We start from the raw sequence: 25785 nt of genomic DNA, 5'->3' as shown, positions 1-25785 counted from the left end.
TCATTAATTACTTAGGCTTGCCCATAAGGAAAAGATTACCAACAATAGGCAAAATGAGTGATTGTGAAACTTTCTGAATACTGATTAGTATACTTTGCAGAAAGACTTCTTAAAACTCTATTGGTGTGATTGAATATAATTCTATTAAATAACCTCTATTTCAAGCAGAAATTGCTATCACTTTTCACTCAGCTATGTTCCCTTTTTTTTTGTCAGTCTTGGGGCTTGAACTCTGGGCTTGGGCTCTGTCCCTGAGCTCTTCAGCTCAAGTCTAGTGCTCTACCACTTGAGCCACAGTGCCACTTCTGGTTTTCTGCTCGTTTATTGGAGATAAGAGTCCCACAGACTTTCCACCCAAGCTGGCTTTGAACTGCAATCCTCAGATTGCAGCCTCCTGAATAACTAGGATTACAGGTGTGAGCCATCAGCACTTGGCTATGTTCCCTTTTATTAAGAAATAAAAATAGGGGGGCAGGAAAATGGGAGAAAAATGAGGAAGAGGGTAACAAGTTCAACAAGAAATGCACTCACTACCTTACATATGTAACTGTAACTTCTCTATACATCATCTTAACAATAAATTAAAGAAGAAAAAAAAATTGAAAACAGATTTGACAAGGAGGGGTACATGCAAGGCCCTGTATTGTGTCCACAATAGTGTGAAAGTAAAAAAGAGACACAGGCGGGAAGAAGGAAAAGAATTAAAAAGCAATTGATTTGGGAAATTCAAAGACCTACAAACAAATTAACAATCTTTTAACTGTCATTTCCTGCACAGAGAGCAGGAAATGTTCCTTTTTCCCTCCTATCTTTAACCCTGTATGCTAAAACAAGAAGAGGAAGAGGAGGACAAAGAAGAGGGAAGATGATTTAGAAGAAATAAATCCTAAAACCAACAGTGTCATTATATTTTGTTTTGTTTTATTTTTAATAAAGTGGAGAGATCCTATCATCTATATTAAGTACCTTGAAATCAATATTTTGGTCCTTAGTTTTGCTTATAGTTTTAAAACCAAGTAGATGTATGTGCTGACATGAGAAAAACTAAAACATGTAAGGCTGACTGTTCTTATATTTGTGCTGTTGAAATTAGATTTGATAATTTTTTTTTTACTTTTTATTTAAGTAATTGTACAGAGGTTTTCATTCAACATGCCTTGTCAAGGCATCATTCCATCATTCTCCCCTAGATTTGATAAGTTTTAAACAGCTCATTCTAGACAAAAGTTAACTAATTTGTAAATGCCCCTAATCCTTCTCTGCCACTCTTGCCCCCACCCCACCCCTCACACATAGACTGTTCTGCACTTTGAAACACAAAGCAACTTGTCAGTTCAGTTTATTCAGTTAGGGTCAGTTCTGTGAAAACAAAGTCAAGGCAATTGTTTGATTTAATTGACTGGAGAAACTGGTTAAACAGGTTAGCAGAACTTAGTGGAGCTGCATATTTGAATGTTCATAAAGTAACTTAGTAGAATAATAAGATTCCATTGACACTGTAAGAGATTTTAAAGAATGATTACCAAAGCAAAAGAAAAGCACACTGAAACCCAAACTAGAAAATATTTGTGGTATTTTATTTCTTTATGGGTCTGCTTTCTGTATAATGAATTATGTCCAAAAGAAAACGAAAAAAATGATTCACTGTTTATTTCCTTTTGTTAGACTTTTTTCCTAACAAAAAGCAAATTTTCTAATAAAACATCCTTTTATATAATGTAGATGAATAATTTAAATATTTTCATACAATAATCCCCTAACTGAAGCAGAAATTTTGTGAATGCCTCTCGGTGCTCCATTTCCCTTCAAGCCCAGCTGGACTTTGCCCATATGGGTTCCTGTATTCATATCACTGCTCTCTGCTCTTCTAGCTCCTAGGCTGCTAGAACCTATTATTTCATTAAAATGCTAAAGTAATTTATATGCTATTATGTAAATCTCATAAATATTGGAGAAGAAAGAAAACAAATATAAGTCAAGCATGCTGGCATGTACATTTAATCTCTGCACTCAAGAGGCAGAGGCAGGAGGATCCCGACTTCCAGGCCAGCCTGAACTACAAAGCAAGACCTTGTCTCAAAAATAAAAAAAAGAGAGACCAACAGGCAGACAAACACACAGAAAAAAAAAAAAAAAACCCACATTATGGAAGAAAATGAAAGTTTGCAAAAGAATTTATTCTTATTTATTTATTTATTTTGTCAGTCATGGGGCCTGAACTCTGGGCCTAGAAGCTGTCCCTCAGCTCTTCAGCTCAAGGCTAGCGCTCTACCACTTGAGCCATAGTGCCACTTGGCTTTTTCTCTACCATTAAGCCACCTTCTCAGCCCTGCAAAATAATTTATTATCCAGTTAATAGAGAACTTCTACAATTCCACAACAACAAAAAGAATTTAAAAAACAAGCAAAAGAGGGGCTGGGAAGGTGGCTCAGTGGTAGAGCGCTTGCCTTGCATGCTCGAGGCCCTGGGTTCGATTCCTCAGCACCACATAAGCAAAAAGAAAAAAGCCGGAAGTGGCGCTGTGGCTCAAGTGGTAGAGTGCTAGCCTTGAGCTGAAGAGCTGAGGGACAGCGCCCAGGCCCAGAGTTCAGGCCCCACGACCGGACCCAAAAAAAAAAAAAAAAAAAAACAAGCAAAAGAATTGTCAAGATTTCTCCAAAGAAAATGTACAACAGCCCCTTGGTTCATGAAATAATAAAAACTCAGGCAGAATATGGAGAACTTGAAACCAAATACATTATTGATAGAAAAAAAATGGTATAACAGGCTGGGAAGGTGGCTCAGGCCTTGCAGGCATGAGGCCCTGGGTTCGATTCCTCAGCACCACATAAGCTAAAGTGGTAGAGCGCTAGCCTTGAGCTAAAGAGCTGAGGGACAGTGCCCAGGCCCAGATTCAGGCCCCACGACCAACAACAACACCACCAAAAAAAATGGTATAGCTCCTCCTATCCCAATATGACAATATTTTATTTAAAATTTGACCTAATTTTTTTTTGTTTTGGTTTTTTTTGTCAGTTGTGGGGCCTGAACTCGGCCTGGGCACTGTCCCTCAGCTCTTCAGCTCAAGGCTAGCACTCTACCACTTGAGCCATTGTGCTACTTCCTGCTTTTTTCTTGTTCCTGCTTATGTGGTGCTGAGGAATCGAACCCAGGGCCTCATGCATGCAAGGCAAGCACTCTACCACTGAGCCACCTTCCCAGCCCCCTTAATTTGTTATTCGTGGTCATTTCTGTCATTTTTATTAGTCACTTACAAAATTACACAAGAAAACTTTTTCAGAACTGTTCATGTCACAAAGGTCTGGTGTGCAAGGGGCTGGGAGTGCCACTCAGTGGTAGAGCGTGTGCTTAGCATGCACAGGACCTGGGCACAGTCACCAGCACTAAAACGTATTTGTTAAGGTTTTGGTGTATGACATTTGTACAGAGCAGTGTTAATAACTTTAATTTGTTGTGGTGGTTTCTAAAGTTTAATGAAAATGTGTTTCTTTAGCTTGACAGAGCCAATTCACTGTTAAACCAGAGTCAACAACCTTACAGATACCTCATCGAATCAGTACGGCAGAGAGATTCAAAGATTGATTCACTGACAAAATGCATAGCACAGCTTGAGAAAGATGTCAGGTAAAGCATCTACCAATCTTTTGTTTGGATAATAAGACATGGTAAACATGCTGCTATAGATGAATTTAGATTGTAAATAATGGCATGATGCAACTTCTCTTTGAAAAACCGTCTCATCACATCAAGTGTGCAGGTGCACCTGAATCTGAAGTCTTGGAATGAAAATAACATTGTCTCCCTAGGAGACACAGGAGCTAACCTCTTTGTCCTACAAGTCTTCAGTGGGATGTGGGCTGAATAAAAGGAGATGGCTACAACTACATGCTATTTGTGGAGTTAAAATGAGTTTTAAGCAGGTAAAGTGTACACATTTACTTAGATTTCTGTTGACTTTGCCAAGGAATTTTTAGGCTTTTCTTCTGAATAAATTCTTTTCATTTTCTTTGAAACTGTTTTCTTATTGAGACCGTGAAAGGACTATGCCCTATTTATTAGTGAGTCACATTTTTTAACCCGTTTATCTATATGGTCACTTTTTTAACTGACATAAAAGGATGATAGTATATAAGAAAAAGTCCTAATTCATAAATTATAAGTTAGCTTAGTTACTACCTTTTAAGATACTTTTATTATAATAATTTGAATTTTCTGGACAAATTACTAACCTATCATAAATAGGGAAATAGAGAAATCAGGTGGAAATGGAAATTGTTAAGAAATTAACTGGACACTGGTGACTCACGCCTATAATCCTAGCTACTCGGGAGACTAAGATCTGAGGATCTGGTTCAAAGCCAGGAGCAGGAATGTCTGTGAGACTTATTGCCAATTAACCACCAGAAAACCAAAAATGGTACTGTGGCTCAAAGTGGTAGAGCACTAGCCCTGAGGGGGAAAAAAAAACTAAGGGACAGCACTCAGATCCAGAGTTGAAGCTCAGTATTAGCACAAAAATAAAAATTAAGAAACTATGTAATACAGCTGAGGGGCATGGTTGAAGTGTTAGACCACCTGTCTAGAAAGTACAGGGTCCTGAGTTCAGCCTAGTACTGACAGAAAAAGAAGAAATAGTGTTTCTTAAAATACATTCAATTTAGAGAAAAATTAAGACTCCTTGAGTAATAGCAACACTAATCATAAAAGCTGTGCCAATTATGAAATTCACTACCAAAATATTTGTCCACTGTTTCATAAATGTATTGCATGACGACTTACTGGATTTTGAATATTTCATAGACTATGAAGTCTTGCTTTAAATTTTAATCTAAGCCACTTTCGTGTGTGTGTGTGTGTGTGTGTGTGTGTGTGTGTGTGTGTGTGTGTGTGTGTGTGTGTGTGTGTGTGTGTGTGTGTGTGTGTGTGTGTGTGTGTGTGTGTGTGTGTGTGTGTGTGTGTGTGTGTGTGTGTTTCCTGGGGCTTGAACTCAGGTCCTGAGTACTGTCTCCTACCACTACCAGCTTTTTCTAATTAGTTTGTTGGGGAAAAGAGTCTCACATAGCTGGGCACCGGTGGCTCACACCTGTAATCCTAGCTACTCAGTAGGCTGAGATCTTTGGATCCCAGATCTAAGCCAGCCCAGCAGGAACATCCATGAGCCTCTTATCTCCAATTAACCACCAGAAAACCGGAAGTAGCACTGTGGCTCAAGTGATAGAGTGCTAGCCTTGAGCTGAAGAGCTGAGGGAGAGCACCCAGGCCCATAGTTCAAGCCCCATGACCGACAAATATACTGCTACTACTAATAATAATAAAGAGTCTCAACAGTCTTTCCTGCCCAGCTGGCTTCAAACTGCAATCCTCAGATCATAGCATCCTGAGTAGCTAGGATTACAGGTATGACCCCCTAGTGCCTGGTAGATTCCTTTTAATGTGAAAACTTGAATGTATTCAGTAACATAATTGTGACATTTGAGATCCTGCTGTGAATGGTATGGCTACACATATGAACTCAATGATGTGACTTCCCACAAAGAAATCATCTCAACCAACACATCAAGTACAGTTCTATATTCTCTCAGTTCTTCACCCCTGCTTGAGGCCAATAGCATTTCGAATCCTGCAGTGCACTTGTCCTGGGATTTGAATATATATCAGCCTGGCTTCTCCCCTCCACCCCCCCCCTGCCCTCACCAACCTCCCTCCCCCTGTCATAGGGCCTGAACTGTGGGTCTGGGCACTGTTCCTCAGCTCTTTAGCTCAAAGCTAGCACTTTACCACTTTAACCACAAGACCACTTCGAGCTTTTTCTGCTTATGTGGTGCTGAGGAATCGAACCCAGGGCCTCATGCATGCAAGGCAAGCACTCTACCACTGAGCCACCTTCCCAGCCTGGCTTTTCATGTCATAGTACTTGTGCCTGTGAGCCTCCAGGGATGTGTTCCTGAAGGAACTTGCATACAACTTCTGACATATCGAAGAGCCTCATATTACATCCCCTCCCCTTGTTCTTTATTATTTCAAAACTTCAACAGTAAATGGCTACTTGAAATTTCCTAGTTCTCTTTGGTGGATATTGATTTTAATTGCAAGGAATATTAATTGTTTATAAAAAATCTTTCTCTAACTTACACAGTAAGTTCTGTAAAGAACTGAATTATTTTATACTTAGAATATTGGGTGGTATCACTATATCATATTCACTCTATGCAAATAAGCAGTATAGTTAATACCTAGATAGATTACAGTAAATACACACTGATAGAAAATCTTTGCAGGCTGGGAAGGTGGCTCAGTGGTAGAGCGCTTGCCTTGCATGCATGAGGCCCTGGGTTCGATTCCCCAGTACCACATAAGCAAAAAAAAACCAAAAAAGAACATTTCGGGCTGGGAAGATGGCTCAGTGGTAGAGCGCTTGCCTTGCATGCCTGAGGCCCTGGGTTCGATTCCTCAGCACCACATAAGCAAAAAGATAAAAAAGCCGGAAGTGGCTCTGTGGCTCAAGTGGTAGAGCGCTCTCGCCTTGAGCTGAAGAGCTGAGGGACAGCGCCCAGGCCCAGAGTTCAGGCCCCACGACCGGACCAAAAAAAAAAAAAAAAAAAAAGAAAATCTTTGCAAATGTGTTTTAAAGCTCACATTTGAGATGTCGCTAGTAACTGCTTTCAATTTCCCTATTAGTAAAGTGATAATCCATTCTAAAAGCTAATGTTAACTCTCCACTAAACCACAAAAGAAAATATGAGTATTCAAGACTTCAGACTTTCAGTTAGCATAGAAAGAAAACAATCAGCACAAAATTTCTTTCCCTGTTGGCAGTTCTTAGTTTAGTCTTAACACATGGTTTAAGAAGAAAAGACTGCGTTGTCAACTGCTCCTGTATGGCTAAGCCAGCATATATTGATCCCGGAAGTTAAAGAACAATCTATCTGCAGTATATTTTCACATAGCAGATGAAGCAGAGCCATAAATGTGAATTTCTAAGTAATAATTAACAAGGAATTGAACAATTATGTGTGTAATATACCACTCAGGGCAGATGTGCTTATAAGGAGATTTTGTTTTTTAGTGGCTTCATGAGTCACACAGAGAAGTTTTACATTTTTAAAGGTAAATTTCCACTGTTACGCAATATGTTTTACAAAGACTAAACTTCCACTGAGTAATTCATACACACTAACCAAATAGTGAATATATTAATCATCAATAAGTTGTAAAGACGCATATGCTGGGGGTGATCTTGTGGTTCAAGTATATTATGATGAAGACAAAGAAAATACACGCTCAGATACTATAATCACAGAAATGGTGTCTGTAGAGCCTCATACTTTTTGCAATACATTGATGCCTTTCAGGTATCACACACTCTGTAAACCAACTTATCCAGCCACTTTTTGTTCCAGGTGATATGGTTGTTTTTTGCTATTTAATTAGAGCATATTGACTTTATTCTTGAAAGTTAAACATTACATATAAAAGAATTTCTAAAGAATTATTCAGTCAAAATCCTTTAATTATTTTAACATTCCATTCCTATTACACTACTTTTTATTTAATAAGCCTGTTAGTATTTGAGGCAGCAAGCAAGAATGAGTCTGTGTACACTGCATGTGAGCATGTGTTTATATATTGTGAATACACGGGGAATTAATCATTTATCTGTTCCTTGAAAATTTCCACTCCTCATTACTGGCTTTGTCTTCAGTTTTGCAGAATAATTTGTCATGTGATCCTAACTACAGATAGATTAGAATGTTTATGTTCCTTGCCATGCTTCGGGGACAGCAACAGAAGCCTGGCATTCAGTTTCCTTTATGCATTTTCTTCATTTCAACTTACAGGTTCAGTAGGATCTGTGGCGCCTAACTCTGAAAGTCAGTTTGCTTTTTGGCTAAGCTGCTTACCTTTATTGGCGTTTAATTACTATTTTCCTCTGGTGCCTGTTTTTCATCTAAATTAGTAATCATATATAGCGTTTATGTAGAGTTTTATGTGTTCAGTGCTTTCTATAAGCACTCATTAGATAATTCATGTAGGCCTTTGACATACATGAGTAGTTTCTACTTTTACAGATGTAACAACTTAGGTTCAGTGGAGTGTGGTGCTATCTGTGCTTTGGAGTCAGCAGTACAGTTGGAAAGAGAAGGCAGAATTACATCTAGTCCTTATCCTAAAGGACAAACTGGGTGTTTCCTGGGGGAGGTTCTCAAAGGTCAGGAATACATAGACTTTTCCTCCTTAAATCTTTGGAATAGCCAGTTCTTTTATAATACATACTGCTCCTTCAATTAAAAAACTCTTCTGCTAATATTTTAAATATTGATGAGCTTTCCATTTTTTTAAAGTATAACTTATTCAGCAAAATGATCCTCACTAATTTTATTCTCACCATTTTTTCTGTGTGTGTGCCAATAATGGGACTTGAACTCAGAGCTGAGCACTCTCCCTTGGCTTTTTTACTCAAGCTGGCATTATACCACTTGAACCACAGCTCCATTTCTAGCTTTTTAGTGATTAGTTGGACATGAGTCTTACAGACTTTCCTTTCTGGGCTGACTTTGAACCTTGATCTTCAGATCTCAGCCTCTTAAGTAGCTAGGACTGCAGTTGTGAGCCACCAGCACCCAGTATTATCACAATTGTATCTCAACTTTGAGGATCTGTATTACTGTATTTCTTACTACTTATTTCTTGTTATAATGTCTACCAGTTGAGTACATTCTGGTAGCATTGCATTATTATTTCATATATTTAATCATTTAAATCAATTTCTAAGTACCAAATATTAAAATGATAGATAATATAAAGCAGGTCTAAATATTCCTCTTTTACAATATTAATAAGTCTGGGGCCTGGAGGAATGGCTCTGTGGTATCATGCAAGCCTACCAAATATGAGACCATAAATTTAAACCCAAATGCCACCAAAAAAAAAAAAATTCTGTAAACCAGGAGTAGTGGCTCATGCCAGTAATCTTTACTACTCAGGAGACTGAGATCTGATGATTGTGTTCGACCCACCCCAACCCCTACTGAGGTAGCACTCAAAACCTGGAAGTGGTGCTGTGGTTCAAGTGGTAGAGGCTAGCCTTGAGCAAAAGAGGTCAGGAAAACCCGACATCAGTGGCTCACGCCACTATGCAGGAGGCTGAGATCTGAGGATGGAGGATTAAAGCCAGCCTAGGCAGGAAAATCCGTGAGACTCTTATCTCAAATTAACCACCAGAAACCGGAAGTGGCGCTGTGGCTCAAGTGGTAGAGCACGAACCTTGAGCTGAAGAGCTGAGGGACAGCACCCAGACCCAGAGTTCAATACCCATGACTGACCAAAAAAAAAAAAAAAAAGCTCAGGGATAGCGTTCAGGCCCTGAGTTCAAGTCTTACAACTGACAGAAAAATTGCTTCTCACTCAAAGAACATACTAAAGGGCTGGGAAGGCGGCTCAGTGGTAGAGCGCTTGCCTTGCATGCATGAGGCCCTGGGTTCGATTCCTCAGCACCACATAAGCAGAAAAAAAAAAGCCGGAAGTGGTGCTGTGGCTCAAGTGGTAGAGCTCTAGCCTTGAGCTGAAGAGCTGAGGGATAGTGCCCAGACCCAGAGTTCAGGCCCACGACTGGACAAAAAAAAAAAAAAAAAAAGAACATACTAAAGGACATTCCCAATAAAACTTAGAAATTAAAGATAGACAGGTTGGGAAGGTGGCTCAGTGGTAGAGTGCTTGCCTATCATCCATGAAGCCGCCCTGGGTTTGATTCCTCAGTACCACATACACAGAAAATGTCAGAAGTGGCACTGTGGCTCAAATAGTAGAGTTCTAGCCTTGAGCAAATGAAGCTTAGGGACAGCACCCAAGCCCTGAGTTCAAGCACCAGGACTGGCAAAAAAAAAAAAAAAAGTAATTGAAGGTAGAATTCAGACTTTGGAGGGAAAAAAAATTGTTTTCCTGGGCTGGGAAGGTGGCTCAGTGGTAGAGTGCTTGCCTTGCCTTGCATGCATGAGGCCCTGGGTTCGATTCCTCAGCCACACATAAGCAGAAAAAGACATAAGTGGCGCTGTGCTCAAGTGCTAGAACGCTTACCTTGAGCTGAAGAGCTAAGGGACAGCACCCAGGCCCAGAGTTCAGGCCCCACGACCAACCAAAAAAACAAAATGATTTTCCTGAGAACTCATGGAATGATTGATTCATTTACCTAACTCAACTGTATACCTGGTGATCTAGTATATGTTGCTTTTAGCTGGGGACTGGTGGCTCACACCAGTAATCCCAACAACTCAAAAGGCTGAGATTTGAGGATTAGGGTTCAAAACCAGCAAAGTCAGGAAAGTCCTTGAGGCTTATCTCCAGTCAACTAGCAAAAAGCCAAAAGTAGAGCTTGTAGCTCAAGTGGTAGACTGCCAGCCTGGTGCAAAAAAGCTAAAAAAAATTAATATAAGCCAGGCACCAGTGGTTCACACCTGTAATCCTAGCTACTCTGGAGGCTGAGATCTAAGGATCCTGGTTTGAAGCCAGCCCAGGCAGGAAAGGCCATAAGACTCTAATCTCCAATTAAACACTAGAAAACTAGAAGTGGCGCTGCGACTCAAGTGGTAGAGCGCTTGCCTTGATCTGAAGAGCTCAGAGACAGTGCCCAGACCCAGACTTCAAGCCCCATGACTGACAAAAAAAAAAAAAAATATATATATATATATATATATATATATATATATATATATATATAATAAAATAAAATCTACTTTTGTGTTTAAGGATACTTTAGTTTAACTTCTAATAGCTTGTGTTTTAATACTTGCCCATAAACACTTCCTTTATACCTTTTACATTAAATCCACCCACATTATCTTTTTTCATTTCAGGTTTCAATAATCAACTTGATAGCAGGTTTTATGCCCCTGGCAGGCAGGACAGTATTCTCTCAAAGCATCTCAGGTGTATGGTAAAGAAAAATAGTCTTCTAACAAAATAATCAGACCAATTATTACTACATGTACACTAACATGTATTTCTCTTCCTTTTACAGCAATTTAAATAAAGAAAAATCAGCTTTACTACAGATGAAGAATCAAATGGCATTAGATTTAGAGAAACTTCTAAATCATCGTGAGGTACTTTTTCAATTTGTGATCGTTTTTACCTTCATAAGCATTTTCAGACCTGTATTGTATCTGGGCTGGGAAGGTAGCTTAGTGGCAGAGTACTTGCCTAGCATGAAGCCCTGGCTACTGTTATCTTTTTTTTTTTTTTGTCATTGGACTTGAACTCAGGCCTAGGTGCTGTGCTGTCCCTGAGCTATTTCACTCAAGTTAGCACTCTACCATTTTGAACAATCGTACTGCTTCTGGGTTTTGGGTTGGAGATAAAAATCTCACAGACTTACCCGCCTGGGCTGGCTTTGAACCATGATCCTCAGATCTCAGCCTCCTGAGGAGCTAGGATTATAGGCATGAGCAACTATAATCATTTTTAAGTGTTAAAGAAATGTGAAGAGAGGATCTATGTGGAAAAAATACATTTTAGGTTGTCTTTGGACTAAAAAAGTTCTACTGGGTAGTTTGAAGGAACTGCAAAATAGATAGTAATTATATATCGAATTGAGGCCTTACCCCTGTCCATACCTTTTCATTATGAATTTTTCTAGTTTTGTCCTATATGTAAAACCATAAAGTGGAGTGAAAAGACAAGTTGTCTCTCTTCACAACATTCCTTTTTTACTTAGGCCAGCCTGAAACCTCAATCCTCATAGCTGAGATTACAGGTATATACCATCATGCCTAGCAAATACAACCTTTTAAGAGTAGGAAAAGTATCTTTGATTGGCCAAATATGTAACAACACTGGGTTCAATTTTAAGAAACTGATATAAAAGCTCTTGTGGCTTTTGACGCTTTATGAAAGACACTGATAACCCATTTAAGAAGCAATTCTAGGACTTTGGAGAAAGGTAATGATGAATGGTATAAGGCAAAATAGAAGCATAATTGTGGAATTAATGAAAAGAGGAGAATCAGTGCTCCAGCACTCATCTTGTATACTGGGTTTATGGCAACTATACATAGAGCACACGGGTGGAAGAAGTTTGGAGAAGAAAAGCTCAAGAAAATATCTAAATAGATATATCTTACACTCAGTTAAGATGTAAATTGTAAGCCCAAAAAGGGAAGTTGTTTGAAGATTTGAGAGTCACATCATAATAATGCTCAAGTGGTAGAGTATGTAGAGAGAGAACAGACTGGTATGACAGAATCTTGAAAAGAACAGACATTTAAGGGATAGGCGTAGGAAAGGTCCTGCTTACTCAAAAAAAAAAAAAAAAAAGTAGAAGGGAGCCAGAGAGGGAAAGAATATTCAAGAGGCAAAGATCTGAGGATCACAGTTTGAAGCTAGCCTAAATAGGAAAGTCTATGAGGCTCTTATCTCCAATTAGCAATAAAGTTTGAAGTGAACCTGTGGTCATAGAGGACCAGCATTGAGCTGTAGAGCTTAGGGACAGCACCCAGGCCCAGAGTTCAAGCCTCATGACCAGTAACAACAACAAAAAAAAACCTACATGTGTGTTTGTGTGTGTGTGTGTGTGTGTGTGTGTGTGTGTGTGTGTGTGTGTATTTATGTATACATAATATATATATAATATCCTCCATATTTTGAAATGCTTTGGAAAAATAAATTACAAAAATAACATGAGTTCATACCAGATGTGGTGGCACATATTTAAAATCCCAGCACTCAGGAGGCCAAGATAGGAAGATCACAAGTTCAAAGCCAACATGAGTTCCATAGAGAAATTCTGTCTTTAAAAAAAAATTAAAAAGAGGGGTAGGAAGGTGGCTCAGTGGTAGAGTGCTTGCCTTGCATGCATGAGGCCCTGGGTTCGATTCCTCAGCACCATATAAACAGAAAAAGCTGGAAGTGGCGCTGTGGCTCAAGTGGTAGAGCACTAGCCTTGAGCTGAAGAGCTGAGGGACAGCGCCCAGGCCCAGAGTTCAGGCCCCATGACCGGACCCCCAAAAAAAAATTAAAAAGAGGGGCTGGAAAGGTGGCTCAGTGCTTGCCTTGCATGCATGAGGCCCTGGGTTCAATTCCTCAGCACCACATAAGCAGAAAAAGCCAGAAGTGATGCTGTGGCTCAAGTGGTAGAGTGCTTACCTTGAGCTGAAGAGCTGATGGACAGTACCCAGGCCCAGAGTTCCAGCCCCACTACCCAAAAAAAAAAATTAAAAAGACTTGGTTTTATATCCCCGCTCTGCTAGCTGTGGATTATTAAGGTAATTACTTGTTCCTTCCATAATAAAATTTCCTCATCTATAAATAAAGATACCATCTATCTGGAAGGGTAACTCACCTAGCTTGTATTTGCTAACTTTTCCTGGGGCTGGCCTTTAACTTGTGATCCTCCTGTCACTACTTCCTAAATACCTGGAATTACAGGTATGTCCCACATCTAGCTCTTTTACTGTGTTGAGACAAAGTCTCCCTATGTAACCAAGGATGGCCATAAACTTAGAATCCTCAACGTCTAAGTGCTAGGATTATAGATATATGTCACCATGCTTGACAAAGCATCTTTTTCTACCTATTATAGTTCTACCTATTATAGTTCTGTTAATGTTTATAGTACTATACATCCCAATTTTGTATGTTTTGCCCAGTACAATGCCAAATTCATCTTTATATCTTAGCTACATAATAGTCATTTCACTGTTTGTTAAACTAATTATGATTCTTTCCTGTCACCAGTAATAATTGTATTATAAGCTATCAAATAGAAAGCTTCAGAAACCAGCTTTAATATATCTCACTTCCTCCTGTCAAAAAATATTTCACTCTAGCTGGCCATGGTGGCGCATGCTATTAATCAACAAGGAAGGTGAGGTAGGAAGATCATGAGTTAAGACCAGCCTGGGCTACATCTTAGGGCTGGGAATGTGGCTTAGTGGTGGAGTTCTTGCCTATCATGCATGAAGCCCTGAGTTCAATTACTCAGTACCATATAAGCAGAAAAAGCTGGAAGTGGCTCAAGTGGTAGAGTGCTAGTCTTGAGCCAAACAAGCCTATCATGCATGAAGCCCTGAGTTCAATTACTCAGTACCATATAAGCAGAAAAAGCTGGAAGTGGCTCAAGTGGTAGAGTGCTAGTCTTGAGCCAAACAAGCTCAAGGACAGTTTTCAGGCCCCTCAGTTCAAGCCCCAGGACTGGCAAAAAAAAAAAAAATCACTTTTTTTTTTCTGTCAGTGAACGCTCTACCACTTGAGTCACAGCACCATTTCTGATTTTCTGGTGGTAATTTGGAGATAAGAGTCACAGCCTTTCCTGACTGGGCTGGCTTTGAACTGGGATCCTCAGATCTCAGCCAGAGTAGCTAGGATTATAGGCATGAACCACCAGCGCCTGGCTCACTCTTACAAGTAATTTGATTTTAACTGGACAAAGGATGGAAGCTTATTCCCAGGACTATTCAAAGGTCTATCTACATGTAGCCAATAAGAAGTCACATCTGGAAGATGTGTCTAGAGCTACTCCTAAAACCCAAGACATGATAATTGTAGCCACAGTAACCTCTGGTTATCAGGTCTCTAAGGAATAACATAGATTTGCATAAAATAAGACATTTGTTCCAGACATATCTGCTCTCATTTCATTCAGTGTTTTTGCCAATAACATCTCTCAGAGCCCATGGTCATTTCAGTTAGTGTTTAACTAGAATTAATCAAATACTCCTTTTACTAAGTACCTAAAATGTACAAGGCCTCACGCTTGCTTCAATGCTGAACTAAGTCCTATTAGCAGTGTATGTCACTTAAGAAAAAGAAAACAAACCCTGTAGTTAGCCAGGTTTCTTAAAGTGAAGTCACAGTATAATTATCATTCTTTTATGGAATGTTTATGTTCCCGGATTCTAACTCATATGTTCTTTGTGATTTCTCGGAAGATCTCAGGGATATTTCAGCATCCCAAGTGCCCCTTAGGCAATCCACTTCATGAAAGGTTCCAACAAATTGCATATTTCTATATGTATGTCACTCTTTTTTGGTTCATACTTAACTCTAGAAAGTTTCTTAAGAATACCTGTTTTCTAGAAAGTTTCTTAAGAATACCTGTTTTTCTTATACACCTATGTAGTTAATTTTACAGTCAAAAAAAGCAATCACTCAAAAAGCCAGGTGCTGGTGCCTCAGACCTATAATCCTAGCTACTTAGGAGGCTGAGATCTAAGGACTGCAGTTCAAATCCAACCCCGGGCAGGAAAGGCCTTGAGACTCTAATCTCCAATCAACCACTGGAAAACCAAAGTGGTGCTGTAGCTCAAAGTGGTAGAGCAAAAGAGCTTAGGGACAACTCCACCCAGGCCTTGAGTTCAAGCCCCACAACTGACCCTCAAAAAAAAAATCACTCAGTGGGTAAAGTTAATAGTTAACTTTTCCTTACCTGGATAACTGTTTTTTAGGTTCACATATTTGTCATTAACATCTTTAAGTTGTATTTTTTCTCAGCGTAGTGGAAGAGCATGTGCTTGGCATACAGGACACCATGGTTCAATCCCCAGAACCAAGAAAACTACAACAGAAATAATTTCTTTTTCACTTACATGAGTGTTTCAAAACACACAGTTCCAGATAAACATGGTGACACATGTCTGTAATGCCATCATTTGCAAGGCTAAGGCAGAATGATTACAAATTTCAAGATGAGGCTAAATAGCTCTCATCTCAACAAGAAAAAGAAAAGGAAAACAAGAAAAAGAAGGAAGGAATGAAGGAAAGGAGGAACAGAAAGGCAAGGCAGACAGTTTTTTTAGTGAAAATTAAAATATGATTATGTAGCATGTCCCCATGAGGTTTTATTTTCAGCAAGAATTGAACCCAGTACATTAAGTAATTAATTGCTCTACCACTGATCTACATCTCCAGAGCCTTATAACATTTTAGGTGTTTTTTTCCCCCCTCCGTATATAGGTTTGTGAATTAAAAGTATGAGTAAGTGAGTAAATACTTTGAACTTGATGAATTCTAATATTCAAGAGAGGATTTAGCTTTTTTTAAAAAATTAGTATCTTTTACTAATTAGGAAATAACAAGAATGTTAATTATTTTTCTTACTGATATCTCTCTTAGCATTCTTATATTTCCCTTTTCTGCTGCTTTTTTTTTTTTTTTTTTTTGGTCGGTTGTGGGGCCTGAATCCTGGGCCTGGGCACTGTCCCTCAGCTCTTCACCTCAAGGCTAGCGTTCTACCACTTGAACCACAGCGCCACTTCCAGCTTTTTCTGCTTATGTAGTGATGAGGAATGAAACCCAGGGCCTCATGCAGGCAAGGCAAGCACTCTACCACTGAGCCACCTTCCCAGCCTATATTTCCCTTTTCTTCACAAGAATCCCAAATTATCTTATTTCACAGAAGCAACAAATTAGTCTCAACAGTCCATTCTGTTAATGTTAACTCTCCTGGTTTTCAGTTGCATAAAAGACTAGGTACCAGTAGTTCATGCCTATAATCCTAGCCACTCAGGAGGCTGAAAATCATGGTTTGAAGCCAGCCCAAGCAGAAAGTCCCCATGAGACTCTCATCTCCAATTAACCACTCAAAAAACTGGAAATACAGCTATGGCTCAATTGGTAGAGAACTAGCCTTGAGTACAAAGAGGCTCAGGGACAGTACCCAGTCCCTGAGTTCAAACCCCACAACTGACAAAAAAAAAAAAAAAAGTTGAATTTCTTTTAGATTGTATTCTGTATATGTATTTTGTATAGAGCCTCATAGAGCTAAGTCAGAATTGTTTGGTTTCCATAAGTATTCTACCTTCTTTAAACTTCTCATCACCTCCCTTGAAGTTACAAGTATCTTCATTGTATCTTGTAGGTAAAACTGTGTCTTACCTGAAGCAATATAATATCTCATCATAAAAACTTTCTTTGTATGTAAGAAAAAGATAAAACAGCAGCTGAGCATGTTAGTACATACCTGTAACCCCAGCACTTGGGAGGCTGAGGTAGGACAAATGGTGACTTTAAAGCCAGCATCTACTACACAAGACAGCAAGACACTATCAGAAATAACAACAACAAAGCAGTCTTGACACTAGCATGATTAAACAATTAATTATATAAGCCAGGTGCCAGTGGCTCATGCCTGTAAATCTAGCTACTCGGGAGGCTGAGATCTGAGGATCGCAATTCAAAGCCAGGCAGCAAAGTCTGTAAGACTCTTATCTCCACTTAACCACCAGAAAACTGGAAGTGGCACCCTAGCTGAAGTGGTAGGACGCTCACCTTGAGTGAAGAGCTCAGGGACAGTGCCCAGGCCTGAAGTTCCAGCCCCACAACACACACACACACACACACACACACACACACACACAGAATTCACACACACAGAATTCACACATACACACACACAGAATTCACACACACACACACACACACAGAATTAGCTGGGCGCCGGTGGTACATGCCTGTAATCCTAGCTACTCAGGAGGCTGAAATTTGAGGATCATGGTTCGAAGCCAGCCAGGGCAGGAAAGTCTGTGAGACTCTTTATCTCCAAAAAAACACCATAGATGGGTGCTTGTGCTTCACACCTGTAATCCTAGCTACTCAGGAAGCTGAGATTTGAGGATTGAAGTTCAAAGCCAGCACGGGCAAGAAAGACCATGAGACTCCTATCTCCAATAAATCACAAGAAAACCCGAAGGGCTGGGAAGGTGACTCAATGGTAGAAAGCTTGCCTTACATGAGGCCCTGGGTTCGATTCCTCAGCACCATGTAAGCAGAAAAAAAGCCGGAAGTGGTGCTGTGGCTCAAGTGATAGAGCGCTAGCCTTGAGCTGAAGAGCTGAGGGACAGTGCCCAAGCCCAGAGTTCAAGCCACATGACCGACAAAAAAAAAAAAAAAATAGAAAACTGAAGTGGCGCTGTGGCTCAAGTGGTAGAGCAGAAGAGCTCAGAGACAGCAGCCAGACCCAGAGATCAAGACCCACAACCAACTTCAAAAAAAAAAAAAATTACATATATCTCAGAAGTTCTACTTTGAGGTATCTGCCCAAGAACATTTAAAGTATGTTCACAAAAAACCTGTATGTAGATGTTTATAGCAGCATATTTATACAAGCAAAAGAGGAAAGCAACACAAACTTCCAACTGATGAACAAATAAAATGTATATCCACACCGTGGAATATTATTCTGCCATAAAAGAAGTGAAATACCAATTCAAGTTGCAATACAGATGAACCTTGAAAACTTTATTCTAAATGAAAGAAGCCAATCACAAAGACCTCTACATGATTACATCCATGTGAATCATCTGGAACAAGAAAAGCTGCAAAGACATAAAGTAGGTTAATGTTTGTTTAGGGCTAGAAGATTAGGAACTTGGCAGGGTAGGGAAGTAACAGCTAAAGCAATCAGGGTTTCTTTGTGATGAAAATGTTTTGAAATATACTATGCTATGACCTATGAGTACAGGTGTTCTTTAACTTACAATGAAGTTACATCCCAGCAAACCCACTGTAAGTTGAAAATATTATACATGGAAAACTAATTTAATACACTTAGCCTACCAAACAAAACTAAACCTAGCCCATCTTAAATGTGCTCAGAAAATTTATATACTACCTTTAGCAAATTCTCTAACAAAAACCCCATTTACACTGGGCACCTGTGGCTCATACCTGTAATCCTAGCTACTTAGGAGCTACTGAGATTTGAGGATCATGGTTCAAAGCCAGCTCAGACAGGAAAGTCTGTGGGACTCTTACCTCCAATTAACCACCAGAAAACTGGAAGTGGTTCTGTGAATCAAGTGGTAGAGCACTTGCCTTGAGCTGAAGAGCTCAGGGACAGCACCCAGGCCGAGTTCAAACCCCACAACTGACCAAGATAAAAAAAAAAGCCCATTTACATTACTGTGGAGTATCTCATGTAATTTACTTAATATTGTATTGAAAGGGAAGAACAAAAGGGTTGTGTGGCTGCTCACCACTAATGAATATAACCAGAGCACATTGGGGCTGAGATGTATATTTAAGGGAGCTGCCCAGCCCACTGAGAGCTGCTGCTCACTGCTGCTGCCCAGGGCCGAAGGATATTGTGCCACATGCTGCTAGTGCAGGAAAAGTCCAAAATTCAGAATTAAAGTACACTGTCCGCAGGGTTCATATCACTTCCACACCATTGTTAAGTTGAAAAAATCCTAGGTTGAACCATTGTAAGTCAGGGGCTGTGCCTATACTAAAAACTACGTTGGACACTAAATGGGTAAACTGTAGAATGTGAATCATATCTCTGTAAAGTTTGCGTTGTTATTGTTTTTATAGGTCCTGGAACTTGAACTCGTGGCCTGGGCATTGTCCCTGAACTCTTTTGCTCAAAGTTAATGCTCTACCACTTTGAGCCACAGTGCTACTTGTGGTTTTCTGGTGGTTAATTAGAGATAAAAGTCTCACGGACTTTCCTGCCCAGGCTGGATCTGAACTGCTATCCTCATATCTCAGCCTCCTGAGTAGGTAGGATTATAAGCATGAGCCAACAGTACCCAGTTCATTAAAGACTTTTTAAGCTGTGTGCTGGTGGCTCATGCCTGTAATCCTAGCTACTTATGACATTGAAATCTGAGCGTTGTAGTTCAAAGCTAGCCCAAGCAGACAAATCAGAGATACTCTTATCTCCAGTTAACAAGCAAAAAGCAGGAAGTAGAGGTGTGGGTCAAATGGTAGAACACCAATAATACTGACAAAATGATGATAATTATTGAAGTTGGGTAGCAGAAACTGGTAGTTCAGTATCTATCTCTCAACTTTTTTATATCTTTGAAGTTTTCCAAAACAGACACATTTTTAAAAATACCATGAATGTGCTATGCACTGGTGGCTCAGGCCTGTAAATCCTAGCTAGTCAGGAGGCTGGAATCTGAAATTTGCAGTTCCAAACCAGCCTGGGCAAGAAAATCCACCAATTAACCACCAAAAAGCCAGAAGTGAAGCTGTGGCTCAAGTACACTAACAAAAAAGGTAATGAACAAGTGCCTAGGCTCTGAGTTTAAGCCCCAATACCAGCACACACAAAAAAAAGAAGGAAAGAAAAATACGTATGCATGTGGGTTCTGGGGCTTGGACTCACTGAAGGCTCACACTCTATCACTTGATCCACACCTCACTTCCTTTTAAAATACCCTTTTAAATGAAATTTATCCAAAGTATGTTTGTACTTGCTTAAAACAGGTTGCTTTTTGTCTTGTGGTGTCTTAAGCGAATGATGTTCAAGTTTTCTGACTTGTTAATCATTATACACTGGTACTCCTGTATAAATACATTTCCATTTACCCAGCCTTGGAGCACATACTTTGCATTATATTCGACAGAGCTATTTTCATCAAGAAATGCTATCTATGTGTCCCCTTGCCAACATCTTCGCAGTTTACCACTTTGAGCAATTTATTGGCATCAACTATGCAACACTGTTTAGCAGCTGCTCTGCAGTTGAGCTGTTTCAGTATGCGAGAACTCTATGTAAATAGTTAATATTAAATAGCCAAGATATGTGCTTTGGGATTTAAAAGAACAGTTTTGCTCTCTGAGAAAGCATTTATACAGTAACAATCATCATGGTCAACACTGTAATCTGAAAAATTCATAAGAACATCCTTTCTCTTAACTGTTTCAAACTGATTGAACTGCAACATCATTTTTGTTTTTAGTTTTGGCCTGAGTTTTAGTTGTATGCATATTCAGTTGTATGCAGTTGATGCTCCTTCATTCTTGTTCTTAGAATTTTCTCCTGAATTTGATATACTAGAATTATATCTATACCATTAGTTAATCATTTTATTATATCAGACTATCTTACAGATTAGTATCCTATCTCAAATAAGTGGTAAAAAGAAAGGAAATTGCTACAGGACACTTTCATAATGTTTACCTTTACACTGAACAAATGGTGAAATATGAGAATCTTTAAATATTCATGGAAACGGCTTTCTAAATTAATGAATGACACATCAGGAATAAGCTAGAATTGGGCAGAATGAAAGCACACAACCAAACCATCTTGGAAAAAAAAAAAAAGTGGGGTTGGGAAAGTGGCTCAGTGGTAGAGCGCTTGCCTTGCATGCATGAGGCCCTGGGTTCGATTCCTCAGCACCACATAAGCAGAAAAAGCCAGAAGTGGCACTGTGGCTTAAGTGGTAGAGTGTTAGCGTTGAGCTGAAGAGCTGAGGGACAGCGCCCAGGCCCAGAGTTCAGGCCCCATGACTGACAAAAAAGAAAGGGGGGGGGGGGGAAGCACAAAGAGGGAGAAAAAAAAATCACAGAACAATTAACCCCTTTCCCAGAGTGAGGAAAAATCTGGACAAGAAAAACTTTTAAAATAGTATAATTTATTTACAAAGATTTGATAAGAAGAGGAGGGGGAAGGGAAATAACAAAATGCTAAAATAAGGGTACAGGTTGACCCATTGTAACAATGTTGAAACTATGTTAAAAAAGAACTTTAGAACTTTGTTGGGCGGGGGGGAAGGGAGGAGTTGGGGAGGTGAGGAAGGAAGGGATGGTAGGGGAAAAACAAAGGAGGGGTTAACAATGCTTGATAGGAAATGTACTCATCTTACTCAGGTAACTGTAGCCCCTCTGTATAGTATCTTTATAATAAAAAATATATTTTAAAAAAGAAGAAGAAGTGTATTTCCATTAAAATAATAAGTGAACAAACTTATTTGCTCTGTTTTCAAAGGCTGCTAAAATTGAAGGCAGGAAGTTATATAGTAAGATGTAGGGAAAGTCAAGTAACCCTTTGTTTTTATTTGTTGGTTGGTTGTTGGTTTCCCAGTCCTGGGGCTTGAACTCAAGGCCTGGGCATTGTCCTTGAGCCTTTTCTCAAGGCTAGCACTTTAGTACTTTGAGCCACAGAGCCACTTCCAGATTTTTTCCGTTTATGTGGTACTGAGGAATTGAACCCAGGGCTAGGCAAGCACTCTACCACAAAGCCACATTCCCAGCCCCTCAAGGAACCCTCTGAAAGCTTAGAAAACAAGGTGGAAATAAATGGAGAAAATCTAAATTTTATAGAAAGTTCCAGACTTAAGGAAAATATTTACAAAGAAATAAGATTCAGATGCATGATAGTTCTGAGAAAATTGATTTTAGAAGACAGAAAAGTAAGACTGTTAACGGACAATATTTTTTCCATAATACTTTCTGAGAATAAAATGTATGTTGTCAAATAATGAAAAGAAAAAAGGCCGGGCGCCGGTGGCTCACACCTGTAATCCTAGCTACTCAGGAGGCTGAGATCTGAGGATCACGGTTCATAGCCAGCCTGGGCAGGAAAGACTGTGAGACCCCTATCTCCAATAAGCCACTAGAAAACCTGAAGTGGTGCTGTAGCTCAAGTGGTAGAGTACTCGCCTTGAGCTGAAGAGCTGAGCGACAGCACGGAGGCCCAGAGTTCAAGCCCCATGACCAACAAAAAAAAGAAAAGAAAAAAGGATTACAAGAAATTACCAACTTACAAAGATACACAATAAAAATGAAATCTCAGAATAATGACCAAACATCATTCTTAAAAGCGGACAGCAGAAAATAGATCCCAGCAGTCAGGCATGGTTGTCATGCCTTCAACTCCAGGACTTGAGAGGCTAAGGTGGGAGGATCATTAATTCCAGGCCAGCCTGGGCTATTTTATAGCAAGTTAAGAAGCAAGACCTGTCTCAAGGGAAAAAGGAAAAGGGAGAAGAAGGGACTGGAAAAGAGAGGAAAAGGAGGGAGAAGGAAAGAAGGAAGGAAAAATACAGCATGTATTAAAAAAAAAGCTAAATAATCTATTTTTTAAGAGCCATATACTGTTTGCATCAGTGAGAAAGGAAAAAGGCAGAAAGTCAAAGTACAAGGAGGAACCTAATGACATGGTTTTGAGCAATTGGTATAGAATAAGTAAAAAAATCAAGATAAAACTGATATTTGAAGCATTCTTCATTGAACATCATAGGTTCCTTTTCTGTACCTAATCACACTCTGCTCTGCAGTAAACAGTATTTATAAATCATTAAACTAAGCCTAGAGGCTAATCAGAAAAAGAAAGTTTTAAAAGGGGAAAACAGGACTGGGAATGTGACTTAGTGGTAGAGTACTTGCCTAGCATGCATGAAGCCCTGGGTTTGATCCCTTAGTACCACATACACAGAAAAAGCCAGAAGTGGTGCTGTGGCTCAAGTTTGCTTTGTCAATTTATGTTTGTTTTGTCTATTTGTTTTGTCAATTTATAAATTAAGATTTCTGAATAATGTGGATATTTATTGCGATAGTTACATCACTTAGAGGAGGACAGTTAATGTCATAACTATAAAGAGTATAGTAAAATATATTTTCATGCCTAGAAAGACTCAGCATCATAATTCTTAGCCAGGCCCAGTGGCTCACACCTGTAATCCTAGCTACTTGGAGGCTGAGATCTGAGGATCACAGTTCAAAGCCAGCCAGGGCAAGAAAATCTTTGACACTCATCTCCAATTAACTACCAGAAAACCGGAAGTGGTACTATGGCTCAAGTGGTAGACACTTGCCTTGAGCTGAAGAGCTCAGGGACAAAACCCGGGCCCAGAGTTCAAACCCCACAACTGACCAAAAAAAAGTCAGTTCTTCCTTTTTTTGAAAAATTAAGCATAATCTTATCTCTATATCCAAGAATCTATCTAGAGAAACACATATCATTAAACACTAAAACAGTGCAACATGAGTGTATGAATCCACAGGCTATTGGAACAGAGTTTAAAGTATAGAAATAAATTACATAATTAAAGAAGTTTAGGGGCCTGAGAATATGGCTTGGTGGTAGGGTGTTTGCCTAGCATTCATGAAGCCCTGGGTTCAATTCCTCCCACATAAACAGAAAAAGCCCAAAGTGGGGCTGGGAAGGTGGCTCAGTGGTAGAGCGCTTGCCTTGCATGCATGAGGCCCTGGGTTCAATTCCTCAGCACCACATAAGCAAGAAAAAAAGCCAGAAGTGGCACTGTGGCTCAAGTGGTAGAGCGCTAGCCTTGAGCTGAAGAGCTGAGGGACAGTGCCCAGGCCCAGAGTTCAGGCCCCACGACCGGACCGAAAAAAAAAAGAAAAAGCCCAAAGTGGCACTGTGAGTCTCAAGTGGTAGAGTGCTACCCTTTAGTGAAAGAAGCTCAGGGACAGTGCCCAGACCCTGAGTTCAAGCTCCAGGACCAGCAAAAAAAAAAAAGAAAAGCAAAGAACAAAAGTTAAAATCTACCAAAACATCAGGTATGTTTATCAGTTTATAAATGTCCATATATTAATACCTCCTTCGATAATATCTGGAGTTGTACATATTGTCATGTGTTTTGGCCAAGCCACAACAGTCCTTTAGAAAAGAGAAAGAACTCTAGCACAATTTCTCCAGCTTCTCTCCTGGCCCTAAAATCTGTTGAGGCCATGTGGATTAAACTCAGCAGCTCTGTTTTAAAATACCCACTCAAGCTAGCTGCTTCTAAATAGAACTAATGACAGCCAGAAAAGAAAGGCCTGTAGAAACTTGCTCTGACACAGAGCTGATGTCTATAAACAGATTAAGAGCAGGGAGCAGAATATCTTCTAGTGCCATATGTTTTGTGTCTTGGTCTGAAGTTGAAATACAATAGAACAAATGACCTAGTACACAACAAACCACTCTTATATACGTAAATAAGGTAAAGGAGAGTTCAGTCTGCCATCTCTTACAGTACTTGGATTGGGTAAATCAGTTCAGTAATCAATCATAAATATCTACTGAAGTGCAAGAAGTTTGTATCTAGGGGAAGATAACAAAGTAGGCTTAAAAGAAGAAATGGGTAAAAAAAAATTTAAGTTCTGAAAAATTAATTTTTTACTTAAAAGGTAACAGAAGAGGGCCGGGAAGTTGGCTCAGTGGTAGAGTGGCTTGCCTTGCATGCATGAGGCCCTGGGTTTGATTCCTCAGCACAACATAAACAGAAAAAAGCTGGAAGTGGCCCTGTGGCTCAAGTGGAAGAGTGCTAGCCTTGAGCTGAAGAACTGAGGGACAGCGCCCAGGCCCAGAGTTCAGCCCCCACAACCGACAAAAAAAAAGTAACAGAAGGGGCTGGATAGAGTTTTGGGTAAACTAAAGGAGCTGAGTGTTAAAGCCCCAAGTTTAAGTGCTCCACCAGCACACAGAAGGCTCTCCAGTAACTCCCTCCCCAAAAGCTCTGAAGCCAACTCATTTGTAAAAGCATAAGATAAATAATGTGAATGGCTGCTGGGCTCCAGTGGTTCACGCCTGTAATCCTAGCTACTCAGAAGGCTGAGAGCTGAGGATCATGGTTCAAAGCCAGCCTGGGCAAGAGAGTCCATGAGACTCTTATCTTCAGTTAACCACCAGAAAACCAGAAGTGGTACTGTGGCTCAAGTGGTAGAGCGCTTGCCTTGAGCTGAAGAGCTTAGGGACAGCGTCCAGGCCCAGAGTTCAAGCCCCATGACCAGAAAAAATAATAATAATGTGAATGGCTAATTAATAGTCCAGAAAAAATGATTTGGTGTTCTTTTCTCTACCATTTTTCTATGTATTCATAAAGAAATCAAATAGTTTAAGAAGAAGGAAAAATATTAAGTGTAAAACTTGGGATTCTGACTACCATACACAAATCCCTGGATTAAATTCCCAGAACCCCCCCAAAAATATACATTTAATATTCTATACATATTTGTTTATAAAAAGTACAGTGAAAAACTGAGGCTATACTTGAAATCTCTGGACATCATACACATCATTGGTGTTTTATGGGTAAAAATACCAATGTGCAGGT

The 25785-nt window shown here is 39.7% G+C and overlaps 1 protein-coding gene and 1 long non-coding RNA gene across 3 annotated transcripts in view; one reads left to right on the top strand and one right to left on the bottom strand.

Annotated features, from left to right (window-relative positions):
- Positions 1–25785, bottom strand: part of LOC138814061 (uncharacterized) — a 140799-nt gene that overhangs the window by 82104 nt on the left and 32910 nt on the right. The window lies entirely within an intron of this gene.
- The window catches only part of Pibf1 (progesterone immunomodulatory binding factor 1), a 144953-nt gene that overhangs the window by 100829 nt on the left and 18339 nt on the right, over positions 1–25785 (top strand). For both annotated transcript variants that reach the window (XM_070002858.1, XM_070002859.1), the window contains exons 15-16: positions 3495–3625; positions 11016–11100. In XM_070002858.1, the coding sequence (XP_069858959.1) occupies positions 3495–3625; positions 11016–11100 (216 nt within the window). The remainder of the gene's footprint in view (positions 1–3494; positions 3626–11015; positions 11101–25785) is intronic.

This window comes from Dipodomys merriami, unplaced genomic scaffold (assembly GCF_024711535.1).
Source record: "Dipodomys merriami isolate MVZ:Mamm:240054 unplaced genomic scaffold, mDipMer1.0.p SCAF_6, whole genome shotgun sequence".
Classification (NCBI taxonomy): domain Eukaryota; kingdom Metazoa; phylum Chordata; class Mammalia; order Rodentia; family Heteromyidae; genus Dipodomys; species Dipodomys merriami.
The sequence above is the reverse complement of the archived record's forward strand: the minus strand, read 5'-3'. Positions and strand labels throughout refer to the sequence as shown.